The 16935-nt window shown below is 31.1% G+C and overlaps 1 protein-coding gene across 1 annotated transcript; it reads right to left on the reverse strand.

Annotated features, from left to right (window-relative positions):
- Nucleotides 1–1785: 1785 nt before the first annotated feature.
- Nucleotides 1786–15638, reverse strand: LOC134699100 (uncharacterized). The gene is made up of 10 exons (XM_063560789.1): nt 15496–15638; nt 14439–14554; nt 13604–14027; nt 10075–10519; nt 9088–9217; nt 7938–8027; nt 6899–7037; nt 5771–5892; nt 4643–4930; nt 1786–3762 (listed from the first exon to the last, which is right to left on the reverse strand). The coding sequence occupies exons 1-10, from the start codon at nt 15575–15577 to the stop codon at nt 3739–3741; spliced, it is 1860 nt and encodes a 619-aa protein (XP_063416859.1). The 5' UTR covers nt 15578–15638; the 3' UTR covers nt 1786–3738.
- Between the last annotated feature and the right edge of the window lie 1297 nt (nt 15639–16935).

Consider the following 16935-nt stretch of genomic DNA (forward strand, 5'->3'; position numbering starts at 1 on the left):
CACTATTACTCTCTCAGCTAATTGAATGGTCAGTCATTTGTTTTTCTTTCCAGGCTCCATTATTTACAGAGATGTTAATTATTATATGCCTTCAGGCTTATCAGCAGTAATGGGGAAATAAAATCAAAATATACAACCTTATTCAAATATGAATATGATAAAAGGCAAGATAAAAAATGATTATTAGAATGCAAGGTATAATAGCCTTTTCTCAAACTTTGATGAAAGTTTAAAATCAATTAATATTTTCTGAATTTACAAAAAAATTAAATACTTCAATAAATAAATATGTTCTTAAAAAAACTTGCCTTGGTGTAGAAATTTTCAACAACTTTATAAACCTTAAAAATGGATGGATAATTGAATTTGGTTTTTATTTATCACATTCATGTTCAGCAACTTAATTTCTATAAGTTTGTTAGATCAAAAACAAACATGTAATACAGTGAACATTAAAACCTTGAAACTGAACTGATCTTCAACAATGAGCTAACAAATACAGAGGTGTAACCAATAAAGTCCCCTCTATAACAAAACATGAATCAATACACCTTATCGCTAATCCCGGCTGACCCGGCTGCTTGAACTTTTGACTCACGTACAATCACTTTTTCATTGTGGCGTCAAATATTTTGTATTGTGACGTCAAAATTTTACGGGAACCTGTGTGATATACAGTTATGGTGGATAAATAGCGATAAGGTGTATACAAACAAGAAAACTAATGGCACATTTAAGCTAGATATATTTACAAATGTATATGAAAAAAATATTATGACAACACATCAACCAACAACAACCAAAATACTTTCACATTTTTGGTGTTTCCATTATCAATTCTATATATAGCAGGGTTAAGAATCTACTTAGGTGAGGTTAGGTAAAAATTAAGAAATTAAGAAATTAAAATTGATACTATAAGCTTGTAAAGCATCTATTAAGGATAAAGATAAGCTAAACATGTTGATAGGTCATGGACCTATTTTTCGAGATATTTGAGATTTAAAATATGGCGGGAAAAGGCAGACTCAGACTTTTACCTTATACTTGCATTGGTAATATTTTGTTCTCAAAACAAAAGAAGGAAAATTAAGAATCTTCTAAAATTTTGCTAACTGACCTTTCATGAGCAATTAAGTCTTATATGAAAAAATAAAGGGGTGTTATGTGGCAAAATATTTTACATTGTATTGTATGGAAAAGCTCCAAGTAGTCCGAACATTTAACACCAATTCCAAAACCTCACCTAAATACATCCTTAAATGTTTGAGAGTTGTCAAAACTCTCTCTAACTTTGGACAACAGTTTAACAGCAATAAAATATAACAATATATTGTAACATACTTTATCTATTTCTCAAAAATAAATCTACAGGATAGATAAATGTATTATATGTATAGATAAATAATTATTATATAAATGTTATTCAAGCACTACAAAAATGATCATCACAAAAGTTAATAAATTCAAACTTAATTATTTGTCTTTTTAATAATTGCACAAACATACAGGTTTTGTCAATAAAAAGATATATAAAATTTATATAAACTGACAATTGTAACTTTGTATTGCTTAACTTAAATTGTATACTAAAATTAACTGGTACGTTAAGGTGCAATATCAATAGAGAATGTGAAAATGCATATTGATATCAAAGAAAATATTCAAGTATTTTTTATATTTTTGGAAATATTTTTAAATTTCTTTAAAAATTAGTACAAATGCATAGGATGCATTTAAATGTCACCCAATTTCTTTAAAAATTAGTACAAATGCATAGGATGCATTTAAATGTCACCCAAACAAATATTTTGACTATAAATTAAGTAAATTGTTTATAATAATTGTTATTTTATGCACATTTGTGCCTCCAATCTTTAAAATTTGTTATATTTCATAAAAGTGACATATATAAAAAAAAAATAATTGATAAACATGTAGCTATTTCCTCATGCTCTGGTTACAAACAAAATGTCATTATAGTCCATGAGATCACAAATTAAGTACCTATAAGCTGAAATCAGACCTTATTGCAGTTCATAAAATTCCTTGTTTAGCCTTTAGTTTCATAACAATCAATTTAGGTTCTTCCAAAATTAAATCAATTCTAAGATTTAATGAAAGTATGTCTTTTTAACTCATTTTTACAGTACATTCTTTGGAAATAATGGCATCACACTTTCTGACCAAAATAATCACGAGATCAAACATTTTACAAAAGTAACACACATACGACAATGGTCAGAGCATGAAGCCAATGTTTCCAAAATCAACAAATCAACAAAAGTTGTTTACAAATTACATTTTTATCTAGTGATAGTATGTACTTTGTGACAATAAACATCATATAAAGTCAAAATGTTTTTTTAAATAGCGTTAATGTACATCATCAGCAAGATAGCCTCAATTATTGTTAGGCAAAAATAATGCTGTAATTGCGTTTTTATTGTTTTTCAGTACCACTACCAATCCTATGTGAACTTTATAATATTCATTCAGTTCTTCTGTCATAAAAATTGTCTTCCTGAACATCCATAACAAATGTACAAATGTGTGTTTTGCTTAACTTGTCAAATTAACACAGCAAGTTTCAGTTCAAGGCAACATTAATTGCATTATTTACATTAAATGCTTTAAACAGTACATACAAATTCACTTCCTAACAAATCACTTTATACATATTTCTTTTTTCGAAAACTAAATATTTACAGTAAACATAAGTAAACCAAATATTATTTTTATGGTAAAAATGGATGCAAATTGTGTAATGTTTTGATATTATTATATACAGAATGGTCTTATGGTTTCTGGAATGCTAATGTCATGCTTGAACAAATTTATTTGATAACTTACATTTTAATGTTTTAAATGAATTTTTGATTTGTAGTGTAAGTGAGATATTTTATGCTGACCTTGAAAATATTAAAGTTAAATGAACCATTTTTGACAAAAATAGACTGTGCCTTTATGCCTCTATCAACATTTGCTAAATTAATGAATTTTTACAGAAATTAACAGATCAAACCCCAAATAATTTCAACTAAGAACATGAAGAAGAAAAGAAGAAGTCTTTTGATAATGGGCACAAATCTTAGACAAAATATTGGACTACCAGAGTACCAGTATTTATTTTTCATCTTAAGGCTAAGGCTTTCACATACTTAGCTAAGCGCTATTAAAATATTTTGAAATTATTTCAAGAATTAAGAAATCATCTAGATTAGAAAACACTAATTTCAATTAAACTCTTAAATTTAAGTGAATTTAAAAATTCAAAACAATAACTTTTAATGAAAGTTAATGAATATTGCAAACATAACTATCACAGTCTATCATCTTACTACTATACTGTACAAATCACTAACAAAACAGGAAACAAATAACTGTACAAAATCAAATAACTATACAAAATCAGAAAACAAATAACTGTACAAAAATTAATTAGTTTTAACAAAAATGTTGATTTATTGCTTAATATTTCATTGGAAACAATTTTCCTAGATTGACGAAAAGTTGTACAACTCTAAATCCAAGCCTTTATAAATTTGAAATTTCATTCAACATTGCAATCTGTGGTTTACCTGTATACGACAAATCTTGGGAAAATGGTACGCAATGAAAAAACAAAGAATCGTCACAGAAGTACAAAAATGTAACAAATAACAATCATGTTTATGATCTCAGTAACATAGTTGGTAAGTTTGGTAGTCAGGGTCTGTCTCCATATTAGTTCTTTGTCTAACATTTAAATGCTTCTTTCCACTGAAAGAAAAGATATCATAATCACTTAAATACTTTCTTGATATTCCTCAGGTGTCAATGTTAGATAAATCATCAACCATTAATTGATACTTCAAATCTATTCATCCATAGTTAATTTATCCCCAAAAAGGAGTTTGTTTGAAATATGATATTTAAAACTTAAATGTAGTAAATGACATTAATGTGTATTCTATTTGTGAATTGTGTACATGTAGAGTGTCAGTTTTATAGCATACTTGTTTCATTACTACTGACAATGGATTGACATGTAAATGAACAAACAATGTATGACAAAACATAGATGATAATAGTGAAGCTGTATGTGTATTTATAGTTGTGAATTGTATATACAGAAATTATTGCAATGTTTGAATTTTTGCAAAAAATGCAACAGGGTTATGATCGCAATAATTCAAACTCGCAATTTCAAATTTTTCATATGAATTAAACTAATTTTTACTCAATATCGCAAAATATAAAATCGCATTTTAAACTAAAATGACAAAATAGCAATAATAAATGCATGCAATAATTTCTGAATTAAAAGTATCTTTAAATAAACCAAATAATGAATGATTTGTAACATTTCTTTTTAAATACCTGTACTTAAAGTATATATTTGTCAGAGTTTATTGTCAGGAGGTGGTCCGAACGTTTTTACTTCTAAAATGTGGCAAAGGATCAACACAATCATGATATTTTGCAGTAGAAATAATGGTATAGACCATAAGAAATTCATTTAATTAGACGTTTTTTTGCTTTAACATATTTCTAGATTGCACATAGATGATAAATCACATATAAAGACTTCATTCTTTCTAAAAAAAAAAAATCATAATTCACATGTAAAGACATTATTCTTCCTTAATCACAAGCTTACCAGATCTTTAGTAGTAATGCTTTCAGGTTTCTCTTTTTCATTGTTTTCAATACTACTGTCTGCTCCACTGTTGACAAGAAGTCGTAACAAATTGCACTTCTTTTTACGTTCGAAATTAGCACCCGCAGCGAAGTGTAACGCGGTGTCACCTGACCGTGTTGTAGCGTTCATCTTTGATCTTATTGTTTCTGGGTTTTTTTCTGTGTCACAATTGATAAAAACTTTGACCAGACTCAAATCACAGGTATCAATGACCAACATCAAGGGGGTTTTACTACTTCTATCTTCCTGTTGGAGAAAATTAACAACTTGCAATTCTATATTTAAAATAACAGTATGCAACAGGCAAGCAGTCCAGCTTACAAACACATTCAGTATGACTTAGTAAAGTATATTTAGCAGTATATATTATCTATATATGTCTACATTTACTAGTCTAAATTTCAGAAAATGTTTTAATATTGCAGTACTTGCATGGTTAAAGTAAAAAGCATAAATTACAATTGAATAAAATATTTGTATAATTTAAAAATGTTTTACTTATTTCACTGTAAAGATTAAATGCAATTTCATCAAAGAGACATGCCATTTAATTCTTTAAATGTCTTTTATATCTTAAACAAATATCAGCCTTCTACTCTGAATAAGAACAACTGGTTTTACAGTATTATTTTGACATTCCAAGGCAGGTTTATATTCAATTTCCAAACAAGTGAGAGGTTTGGCTAGCTGTAAAACCAGGTTAAATCCTTTATTTTCTACTTAAAAAAATGCCTGCACCTAGTCAGAAATTTGAGATTTGTTGGCCATTTGTTTATTGTGCTTCAGCTGTTGATTTTGTCATATGATTAGGGACTTTTTGTTTTGAAATTTCCACAGAGTTCGGTATTTTTGCGATTTTACTTCTTCTTTGTATTTAGGTCTCCTCATTTTTTTAGTAGTGTGGATGCTAATTGCAAATAGATATTCATAAATTAAGAAAACATGTGTGTACTTTTCATTACTATACAAAATTAGTTATTATTTTTTTCATTGTATGTTCTGCTCATATAATCTAACAATTTTTACAAAATTAATATCACTTTTAAAATATAAGGTATAATTTTATATGATATAAATTTAAAGTACCCCTAAATCTGTGTCGGCCTCATTCATTATCAACAGCTTTACTGTTTTTGTACAATCCAGTCCTCCACGGTTACTGCTGGGTAATCTGTGTGATTTCAGAGCTATATGAAGTGCTGTTAATCCTGAAATGAAAAGAATTTACATGACTTTAAAGTTCTTGATATTAGAGGCACACAATTTTACTTTACATGTTAGTCTGTATGTTCTGCTTCAATGACAGATTTATTGGCAAGGGATGTGTGTAGGGACAATGCTCACACTGGCGACATACAAAATAACCTAAAATGAAATGATCTTCAGGCATGAAGTAGAATGAGCTTTCAATGTACACTCAAATTATCATTTTACTGTGGATTCATTTATTTTCGTGGGTACCAATTTTCGTGGATTGAGGAAAACTTACATGTTTGTGGATATTTGATTTCGTGGTTTTGCATAAGTCTGCATACAAGCCTATTGAAAATTTGTCATTCGTTGAACATTTAATTTCGTGGTTTAACTGTATCCATGAAATCCACGAAAATTGGTATACAACGAATAATAATGAATCCACAGTAAATAGATTGTTTTGTGAATTTCATAAACAAATAAAAAAAATAACAAGGCATAACTCCTCTTTTGTAATGTGAAAACCTTAAATATAGAACAGTATCTTGTTCTCTTGGTAGATACATTTTTGTTGTAATAATGTAAAACTATCACTGAAAAACTATTTGTTCTGAAAACAGATTTGTGTAGGCTTTCTAGTCTTTTAATGAAAAATATTGATCTTACAATTTCCTACACAGCCAACATAATTAATTATTAAAAAACATGTATCAGTCCACATGCTCCATTTCATAATAGATAGAACTGTAAAGCTCAAAGCCAACGAATATTATGATGTCTTGACTTTAATCATTTAGAGACATTAAGAGCATTACTTTAGATGTGTATTTTCGGCAAAAGTAAGAAATCAGACTTAATTTGTATGAAATATTTTCAAAGTAAATAATTATGTTTCTTGTAATTCTCAATCCATTTCATTTGGATAAACTTTGAAAAAAGGTTTTGCTTGTTACGATATCTTCTAGCATTCTAATAAAATGTAAATACACAATTTATCGTCTGTTTTGTTCTAAGACTTACTGTCACTTTCACTCCTACAGTTGATATTCATGTCTAGTGATCCCAGTAACATCTTAGTTATCTCTAAAGAGTTATCTCCCCTCTCTACAGACAACATTAATGGTGTCCTTAGGTCATATGTGTCAGCTGAATACTGTATCTGTAAACAAAAACAAAAATTCTAAACAAAATTCAAGAGAATTTTCAGAGTTTCAGCTTTTACTTACATCATTTCCCACTAAAATCTGTTCTAAATGGGGGTCTCAAGAGCATAGTGGTCTTGTTCAAAATAGGGGTCTCAAGAGCATAGTGGTCTAAGTAGTTTATTTACTGTATCACTGTTAATAAACTACTTAGTCCACTATGCTCTTGACCCATTGGTGGCCTTTGGCTGTTGTCTGCTCTATGGTCAGGTTGTTGTCACTTTGTCACTTTGACACATTCCCCATTTCCTTTCTCAATTTTATTTACTCTATCACTGGTCTGTCAATTCTAAGGTTGTAAGTTTTAACACACACATCCCATCCCATGTCGCACGTATTAAACTTAAATCTTAATTGACTTGTCAGTTTTCCTACCAAAGGTCATAGTTACCTCAGAGCGCTCTGGCATCCGAAGAGATTTTTGTTTATAAACCCAATATACAAAATGTACAAAGTGATAAAAAAGAGTAAAATGTTAATATCAATGGTTTTTATATAAAAGAATTTCTTTAATCATAAACTGTAAATTAAGAAATTATCGCATGCATTTATTATTGTGATTTTGTCATTTTAGACTTAAATGCGAGTTTAATTTTTACGATTTTGAGAAAACTCCTATTAAATTCATATAAAATATATCAAAATGCGAGTTTAAATTATTGCGTTTACAACTCAGTCGCATTTTTCGCAATAATAAAAACCTCGCATTAATTTCCACAGTATCTAAATTGCATTCCTGACAAAACAGTTTTCATCTTTAGAGATATACATGTGTGCCTGACAATTTAAGGGAGGTAATAGATTTTTTTTCTATTTATAGTACAAACTCATTTTAATGTTATAAACTTTAGAATTACCTTTCCCTGTATGTTTGGATCTGCTCCATGATCTAATAAACACTGAACAAATTCTGTCTTCTCTGATAACACAGCCAAGAACAAGGCAGTCTATAATCAAATGAGATTAGTTAACAAAATATTTACACAAATGACAGGACTTTTGTTAGTGACTTTGTCAAACTTTCTGTACACATGTTTCATGGGAATGCTAAAATTGTTGTAGGGTCAGATGGTTTTATAAATGATCTTGTAAAAAGTGTGAATCAATAATGCAAGAACAAGGCAGTCTATAATCAAATGAGATTAGTTAACAAAATATTTACACAAATGACAGGACTTTTGTTAGTGACTTTGTCAAACTTTCTGTACACATGTTTCATGGGAATGCTAAAATTGTTGTAGGGTCAGATGGTTTTATAAATGATCTTGTAAAAAGTGTGAATCAATAATGCAAGATGATTTGTTTTGTTATAATTCCTTTGGATGACAACTGTATATATATTTATCATGATTGCCATCATCAAATATGCTCAAATAAATTCCTAAATAATGAAAAAAAAAGAATAAAAGGCTCACTTCTTACAATTAAAGAGGTATCAAAATAAAACATGCAATTTTTTATTTTGGGTATTCCACTGATTCCTGAGGTCTACCAGAAAAGTTGCAATAATTGGCTATTGAGACAAGAGAGTAAATTCCTTCATGTATAATACTTTTTTATAAAGGATTTCATTGAGCTTTCCTAGAAGTATGTATGCTATATATTGAAATAATTACATTAGATGTATGTTTCATCATAATACTTTATTCTGATTGGCTAACTGCACATCACTGGTTATTCCGAAAACAATTGCATCACTTAATAAAACTTTTCATTCATGATAACACGTGGTCCCACAATGAAGTGCACATGTGAATTAAATAAAACAATTATAAGATTCGTGTTTTCATGATCATATAGCTATAAAATGTAATTATAAGTATTGAATGCTTCTTTTTGTACCTTCATAGGGTTGTAAAAGCGTTGACCGTGCGCACATTCTAAGTATGAAGCGCTTCCGAGCTTCATACAAAATATACTTCGGTCAACGCTTTTACACCCCAATGAAGTTACAAAAAGAAGCATTCAATTCTAAAATAAAACCAGAGATGGCAAGTGTTCACCTACCCTCCACATGTTATTCTGTTTATCAATTATTTCTGATAACTGATCAGCTGAGTCCAGTTCCAAATAATACAAGATCTTCTCCATATCATCATCTGTAAAGTCATCAGCAATCACCAAAGAATGAAGGACACTGCAACAGTAAATGAAAGTCATCATCAGTCAAAGAATGTAAATGTTTTTAAATCATCACCAATGATCAATGACATTCAAAAGTAAACAGGAAATGAAGAACACCAAAACATTTCATGTCAATTGTTTTTTAAGTTTGTTTTTATGTTGTAACGTTACTCCATTGTCCCAGGTTATGGGAGGGGAGGTGCCTTTAAACATGTTTAAAACTGTCACATTCTGGATATTTGGTCACTTGTTAGGACTCAGGCACTTGTAGTTCAATTGAATTGTTTCATATTTCATGCCTAGGCCTTACTGTTTCGTATCATTGTTTACATACACTTCATTTAGACCTTATTTTATAGTTGTCTTATTGGCAATCTTATCACATCTCCTAATTTTTATATATATGTCGTAAATGACTTTAGATATTGGAGAGGACTATTTCTAATTTATTATAAACACACAATACATGCAAAGGTTAGATTTCAAATAAGGAAAAAAATCCTCTTTAAGTATTAATCAATACAAGGAAATTGTTCTACTAGTGAGAAATCTAACGGAGGCTACATTGTATATTAGATTTTTCAAGATGTACATTGTAAATTTGTAATTTATGTATATCCACACATTCATATGCAACAAACAACCTAATTACTAAAACTGAATTCAATCGTCTCCTAAGTTTAAACAACAGTTTCAAGCATGTCCACTTTCTCAGAAATTTAATGTTTTGTTTTTTTAGCATCACAGAATATTATAAGTTCCATGCATGTCATTGTGATTTTAAGGTGAGTCACAGTCAAGAGCCAGAACTCCAAACTAAATTTGATCAACTGTTGGAGCTTAACAAAGACTTATTGTTACCATAGTTACCTGTCGCCATCTTCATCAGCATCAGGAAAGTCAAGATGAGGTTGTTTTGGTGGAGATGGTTGTCCGTCTTGGCCTCTCCGTTTACGACTGGGGTCAATGACTTCAACAGTATCAGGTGACAAGCGACACTTTTCCAAGGTCGTGACAACTTTACTGCTTGGACTTGTTGTATAGGAGTATTCATTGATGATGTTATTGATATCATTCAGATCACTGTCAACGTGATTATTTAGCGGGGAAGGTTGACTATATGGGGAATTTTGGCTAAACGCATCACTGCTGCTAGAATTACTATTCTCATTGATATATTCAAAGTCTTTTGAACCTCTGTGTAAATTAGTGATTTCTTCAAACAATGGAAACTGCTGATCTGTTAATGAACGGAGGAAAGGGTCATCTAAATCATATGTTGGCCCATAGGGTACTTCATCTGTTTCTATATCATCTGAAATAATTATCATGTAAGAAGGATTAAACAAACACATTTATATGGCAATGAGACAGTCACCTACCAACCGAATGAGCCTATCAAAGAATCATAAATTGTCAATATATATCAAAATGCTGCGATGTTGGTTTTTGTTGGTGCTATTTTGTTCTTACTGATTTTGTTGAAAGCTACTCAATATGTTCACTGAATTGTAAAACATCTACATGTAGGTAGTTCCTTCTATTTTAAGCCATAAAAACTGTGTGAGCCATTACTTATTTCCTCTGGGTTACTAGCATGACTAGTGTTGTTTCTTTTGTTATTTGGCACTTAACAGAAACAAAGTAATAAATATTATGCATGTGCAAATAAACTCCGGGTGCAGGAATTTCTCGTTGCATTGAAGACTTGTTGGTGACCTTCTGCTGTTGTCTGCTCTTTGGTCAGGTTGTTGTCACTTTGGCACATTCCCTATTTCCATTCTCAATTCTCTACTGAACTTTTTATATCTAAATGTGTGGAAACAAAATAACAGCTATGTTTTGTTGAAAGATATAATTCTAAAATTGCTCAAGTTCATGCACTAGTCCTATTAATCTGTATCCACTTCTGACATGAGCTGCTGTGATCCAAATACAATGTATAACAAGGGTTAATACCTTTGTCAAAGTAACAAACCAAATATTTTAGTGGGAACTTTGGAATCAATCCTAAATCTTCTAATGCTTAATATAAACTTCCAACCTTGTCTTGGTATTGTGTTTGACTTTTGCTGTCTGATTAATGTGTGCATTGTACAACACAAATATTTGTTTTATTAATAACTGGAAATTCAAAATGATTTTTTCATTTCAATTAAATTAAATATTTTTAAAAAAAAACAAGAGGCTCTCAAAAGCCTGAATCGCTCACCTTAATTTTTTTGGTTAAATCTCTCATCAATGATTATTTTGGCTTTTCAATTTATTTTGAATGTTCTTTGAATCGTCCTATTTTCTTCAAAAGCAAAAAAAAATCATTTTCTCCTATGTTCTATTTTAGCCATAGGAGCTATGTTTCTTAACATACAAGGAAATAAAATATAAAATTTATACTAGATACTCTGAAACTCATTTAGCCTAAGTTTGGCTGAAATTGATACAGCAGTTTCAAGGAGAAGATTTTTTAAAGTAAGTCAACATGATGAACAAATTGTGAAAAAAGTCTTTAAAGGGCAATAACTCCTTAAGGGGTCAATTGACAATTTTGGTCAAATTGACTTATCTGTAGATCTTACTTTGCTTAACATTTTTGCTATTAACAGTTTATCTGTATCTATAATAATATTCCAGATAATTACCAAAAACTGCAAAATTTCTTTAAAAACTATCAATTCAGGGGCATTATACCTGAAAAAACAGTTACCCAATTCGGCTGAAAATTTCAGGACAGGTAGACCTTGACCTAATAAATACTTTAAAATTCTTGTCTTATTTGCTCTAAATGCTGGAGTTTTTGAGATATAAGCCAAAAACTGCATTTTACCCTGTGTTCTATTTTTAGCCATGACGGCCATGTTTTTTGACGAAATAGAAAATAAAACACAAACTTTATTTTATACACCCTACTGATCATTCAGTTGAAGTTTGGTTGAATTTGGTTGAGTAGTTTTAGAGGAGCAGATTTTTTCAAGTTAGGAAATATGATGAACAAATTGTGAAAAATTGTCATAAAAGGACAATAACCCCTTAAGGGGTCAATTGAAAATTTTGGTCATATTAACTTATTTGTAGATCTTACTTTGCTGATCATTTTTGCTGTTTACAGTTTATCTTTATCTTTAACCCTTGTCGTGCGGGGGCCGTAATATTACGGCCGTACCCAGAATACCGTTATTTTGGCATCAATGGCGCTCCATACATTTAGAGGTCATCGTAATACCATTTATTTCGTAGTGTATGCACGTTTCCTCAATTTGAAACTATTCATGTCATGTTTCTCACTTTAAATATTCATTTTGAGCTCAAATACGAACTTCAAAATTTGATATCGGACAAAATTGGGTTTTTTGGAGGGGTGGGCTTACCTTCAAGGTCTGAATCACGGAGTTCAGAGGACTGAAACCTTGACAAATACCGTTAACCTAAAGGCACATAACGACTGGTCGTGTCTATTATCAAAATACGCCGAGGAAACGACTACTTCCGGTTGCAAGTCCAGTTAAAGTTCAAAATTGGAAAAATTCCGAAATTTGGTGAATTTTGGTGCAAATGACCTTCTTTACACTGATGAACCCAGATCAGTTTCACTCCGACCTAACAACTGTTGTGCTAAAAGTGTTCACTGGTGTCCACGCTACATGTAAACTACAGATGGATGCATCTATTAGCATCTCTCGGACTTACAGGTCGAGAAAAAGAACGAAAAATGGTCAAAATTGATGCTTTTTGTACCTGAGGACCAACTTTGGGGCCAATTTCCGCCAAAAAAAAATCCGCCTTCTCACCCCAACCACCCCACCCCGTGATCACCTATTTTAGATTTATTGTAATCAGTATGCATCAGCATCAGGGTACAGCTCATTTGCATATCATTTGCATATTTTTGCAAATACTCGAAATTTAGACAATTTCTGAAAACAACTCAGCATGGTAAGGGTTAATAATATTCAAGATATTAAATGACCAAAAACTGCAAAATTTCCTTAAAATTACCAATTAAGTGACAGCAACCCAACAATGGGTTGTTTGATTCATCTGAAAATTTCAGGGCTGATAGATCTTGACCTAATGAACATTTTTACCCCATGTCAGATTTGCTCTAAATGCTTTCATTTTTGAGATATAAGCCAAAAACTGCATTTTACCCCCATGTTCTATTTTTAGCCATGGCGGCCATGTTTTTTGACGGATCAAAAATCGAAGCACACACTTTGTGCAGGATAATCTAAGGAACAATCATTTTAAGTTTCATCCAAATCCATTTAGTGGTTTCAGAGGAGAAGATGTTTGAAAAATTGTTAACGACGACAGACAATGACAACGACGGACGCCAAGTGATGAGAAAAGCTCACATTTCCTTTTAGGAAAGGTGAGCTAAAAATTGGGACTAAAATCTTACTGCTGCTGGATGATTTACTCCTGGATCCTGGTCCATCTAATATATCTGGTAGCCTGGTATTGCTTCTACTTGGCAAATTGACTGGCCCATCACTAACATTTGGGTCAGATCGACCTGGTACTGGCCTTGAACGTCTGTTATACTGCCAATACGGGTAGTTCTGTCGTTGCCACACCTGACAACTAAAGTCTACACCCTGCACAAGATTATTTTGTGGTGGGAACTTTGGTATGTTCTGATGGCCTATGTGGTTATCATTTGGAAAATATGGAAAGCCATCAGGAGAATCAACTTTCACAACACTACCATAAAGTTCAGAAACTTTTAAATCTGGGAATTGCCAATCAGGGAATGAGCTCTTCTGAATATAGTTTGAATTTACTGGTTGTCTAGCCTGTGGCTTCCCTCTCTGAATAAGTCCATTCTAAAATGTTAAAAATGTCCAACAGATACAATTTTGTTCTATATACATGATATATTCTTAAAAAAAAACTTACTCAGATTTTAACAAAGTTTAACAATTTGCTTGACTGCTTACTGTAGAATTATTACATACATGACATAAATCATTGTACTTAAAACTTATCATAAAAATGTGTAATGTACAATGTATAGGTATGTCCATTTAGTTTAAATCATATATGCAAATCTGTCTATATATAGACAATACTGAAACAGTTTGGATGTACATGATAGATGAATACAGTTAAGTGGAAAATACAGTAAATTTAATGTACTGTTATAAGCAACTGATACAATGTATGCCTTTGATACTGCATTTGTATCATAACAATCATGTTTAGAAATACTGAACTCTAATGATAATTAAGCTTACCGGTCCTTTCGATTTAAGTTTTTCTATTTTTAGACTCAACAAAAGGTCACATAGATCTTCTGTACTTTTCTCTCCAGTCTTTCCATTGTTTTCAGTAATTTGTAACTTAGTCATGCCTGTAAACAAATAAAGACTGTAAATTCTGCAATTTATTTGTGCATTTAATTTTATTATTGTGACTTAAGAAATAATTGATGCAAGCTATACTTTAATGTAGTTTTAACATGAGTAGGCATTATAATATTTTCGTGATTAATTTTGCCTGAGCGATAGTCATGATAGTGAGGGCTAAAATAACACAAACAAAATGCCTACCCATGTTTAAACTAAAATAAAGTATAGCTTGCATCAATTATTTGAATCTAATTAGTATAAGCAAGTATTTGTATAGTTCTAACTATACAAATCCTTGGTATAAGTGTAGAGCGTGTGTATGGGCTCTTCCATGAACCTCCCTTTTTTGTTTGTAAACAAGCAATGTCACAACTGGCAATGTGATTTATCAGAGGGAGGAGTTTTTGAAGAGCGAAAATTAAAAGTGTAAAATGTTTCTACAATAGCTCTCAAATGTAACAGTCATTACAGCACATCATATATTGAATTACGTCATTGTTTGTCAGGTCACGTCACAAATGTGAACGGTAATATTATCTTTCTTATGAAATTATACAACCGAACCCTGAAAAACAACTGGCATCAAAAAGGTTAAGTTAACATCGAGGAGGAGAATTAGGTGGGAGGGAAAAGGGGGGGGAGGGGTTGCTTAATCTTGAGTTTTCTGTAAAGTTATGATTTGTTACCAATCATGTTTCCTGTTTGTTTTCTTCCTTTTGGCTAGGGTCATGATTATTATGTGGTGCCTTCTTCTAAAGGACTGTTGTGTGATTTTTTTTTATCATGTCATTAAAGATTTTCTTGACTTTATTTGTCTTATATGAACGCATTGTTATGAAGTAAAACGTTAAGGAAATATCCTTGACAGTAAAGGTAAACACTGAAACAGGTGAAGGTTCACTATGACTGACAGTTGTTGTCATTCAGAAGAAACAAGTCATACCAGAAATAAAGTCTGAATGTTCTACAGGTTCAGGCTTGATGTTCTTTCTTGTCTGAAATATTTCAGACTCTTCAAAAACCATCTTCAACAATTATTTCTTCATTTCATGTAAACAGGAACATATTTGGAATGTTGTCATAAAAAAATTCTTGTTCCGAATGGATCATAAGTTATCTCCCATGGAATTCAGATCTGAATACGACCAACTTTGACAGTTAACAAAATTGCGTTTTAACCACATGAACAAATCTATAATCATGCTGTATCGCTTTTCTGTTCAATTTAAAAAGCAACTCTTGAATGTCTATCATCATATTTAAACGCAGTAGTAAAGTTTTAGAACAAAAAATGATTGTAAAACATGATTAATAGGATGAGTTACGAGATGCTCCGAAAAGCGGGAAGTGCTGGGAATTTACCGAATTTATTTTCTACTTAACCTTGTCGTAAACAAAAGTTGAGTGATTCTTGTATTGCCTTTACTTTCAATAAATTAGAATGAAAGGAAAATAAACAGATGAGTTAATGCTAATACGTATTAAGTCTAAACTCCAATCGACTCACGACCAAAATAATTGTCGTCACTACAGTAGACGTCCGTACAGTACGGTCCGTGACACAAAATTTCATAAACTTATAATTTCTAAGAAGCTCAGAAACTTCAGTGCCTAATTGCCCCCTTTTTGCATAACTTGGAAAGCGTGATGTATCATCGTATACGAATGCATCATTTTACAAATACAAATATTTTTTATCGCCAATTATGACGCCCAATAGTTTGAGCAACGGTACAATTAGCTTTATAAGCTAAGTTCAATTTCATACAAGTGATTACATATATTGATTAAACATGGATTATTCAAATATTAAACAAAATAACTTGAAGTCTTTGTCAGCAGAGTGATTTCTACAGGAATAATATACATCAGTAATATATAGTTTTACAATCATATGATAATATAGATGATCGAAGGACTATTAACTGTATCTAAAATTAAATTTCTCCCTTTGAATAAATAGATATAGGAAGATGTGGTGTGAGTGCCAATGAGACAACTCTTCATCCAAATAACAATTTAAAAAGTAAACCATTATAGGTTAAAGTACGGCCTTCAACACGGAGCCTTGGCTCACACCGAACAACAAGCTATAAAGGGCCCCAAAATTACTAGTGTAAAACCATTCAAACGGGAAAACCAACGGTCTAATCTATATAAACAGAAACACGTATGTATTATATAAACAAACGACAACTACTGTAAATCAGATTCCTGACTTAGGACAGGTGCAAACATTTGCAGCGGGATTAAACGTTTTAATAGATCCAAACCTTCTCCTTTTTTCTGAAACAATAGCATAACATCACAACATTGAAAAACATACAATAAAATATCAATTGGCAGACTTAACTCAATCAAAAAACGTATGATTACACAATGA

The sequence above is a fragment of the Mytilus trossulus genome, unplaced genomic scaffold, assembly GCF_036588685.1.
Source record: "Mytilus trossulus isolate FHL-02 unplaced genomic scaffold, PNRI_Mtr1.1.1.hap1 h1tg000024l__unscaffolded, whole genome shotgun sequence".
Lineage (NCBI taxonomy): Eukaryota > Metazoa > Mollusca > Bivalvia > Mytilida > Mytilidae > Mytilus > Mytilus trossulus.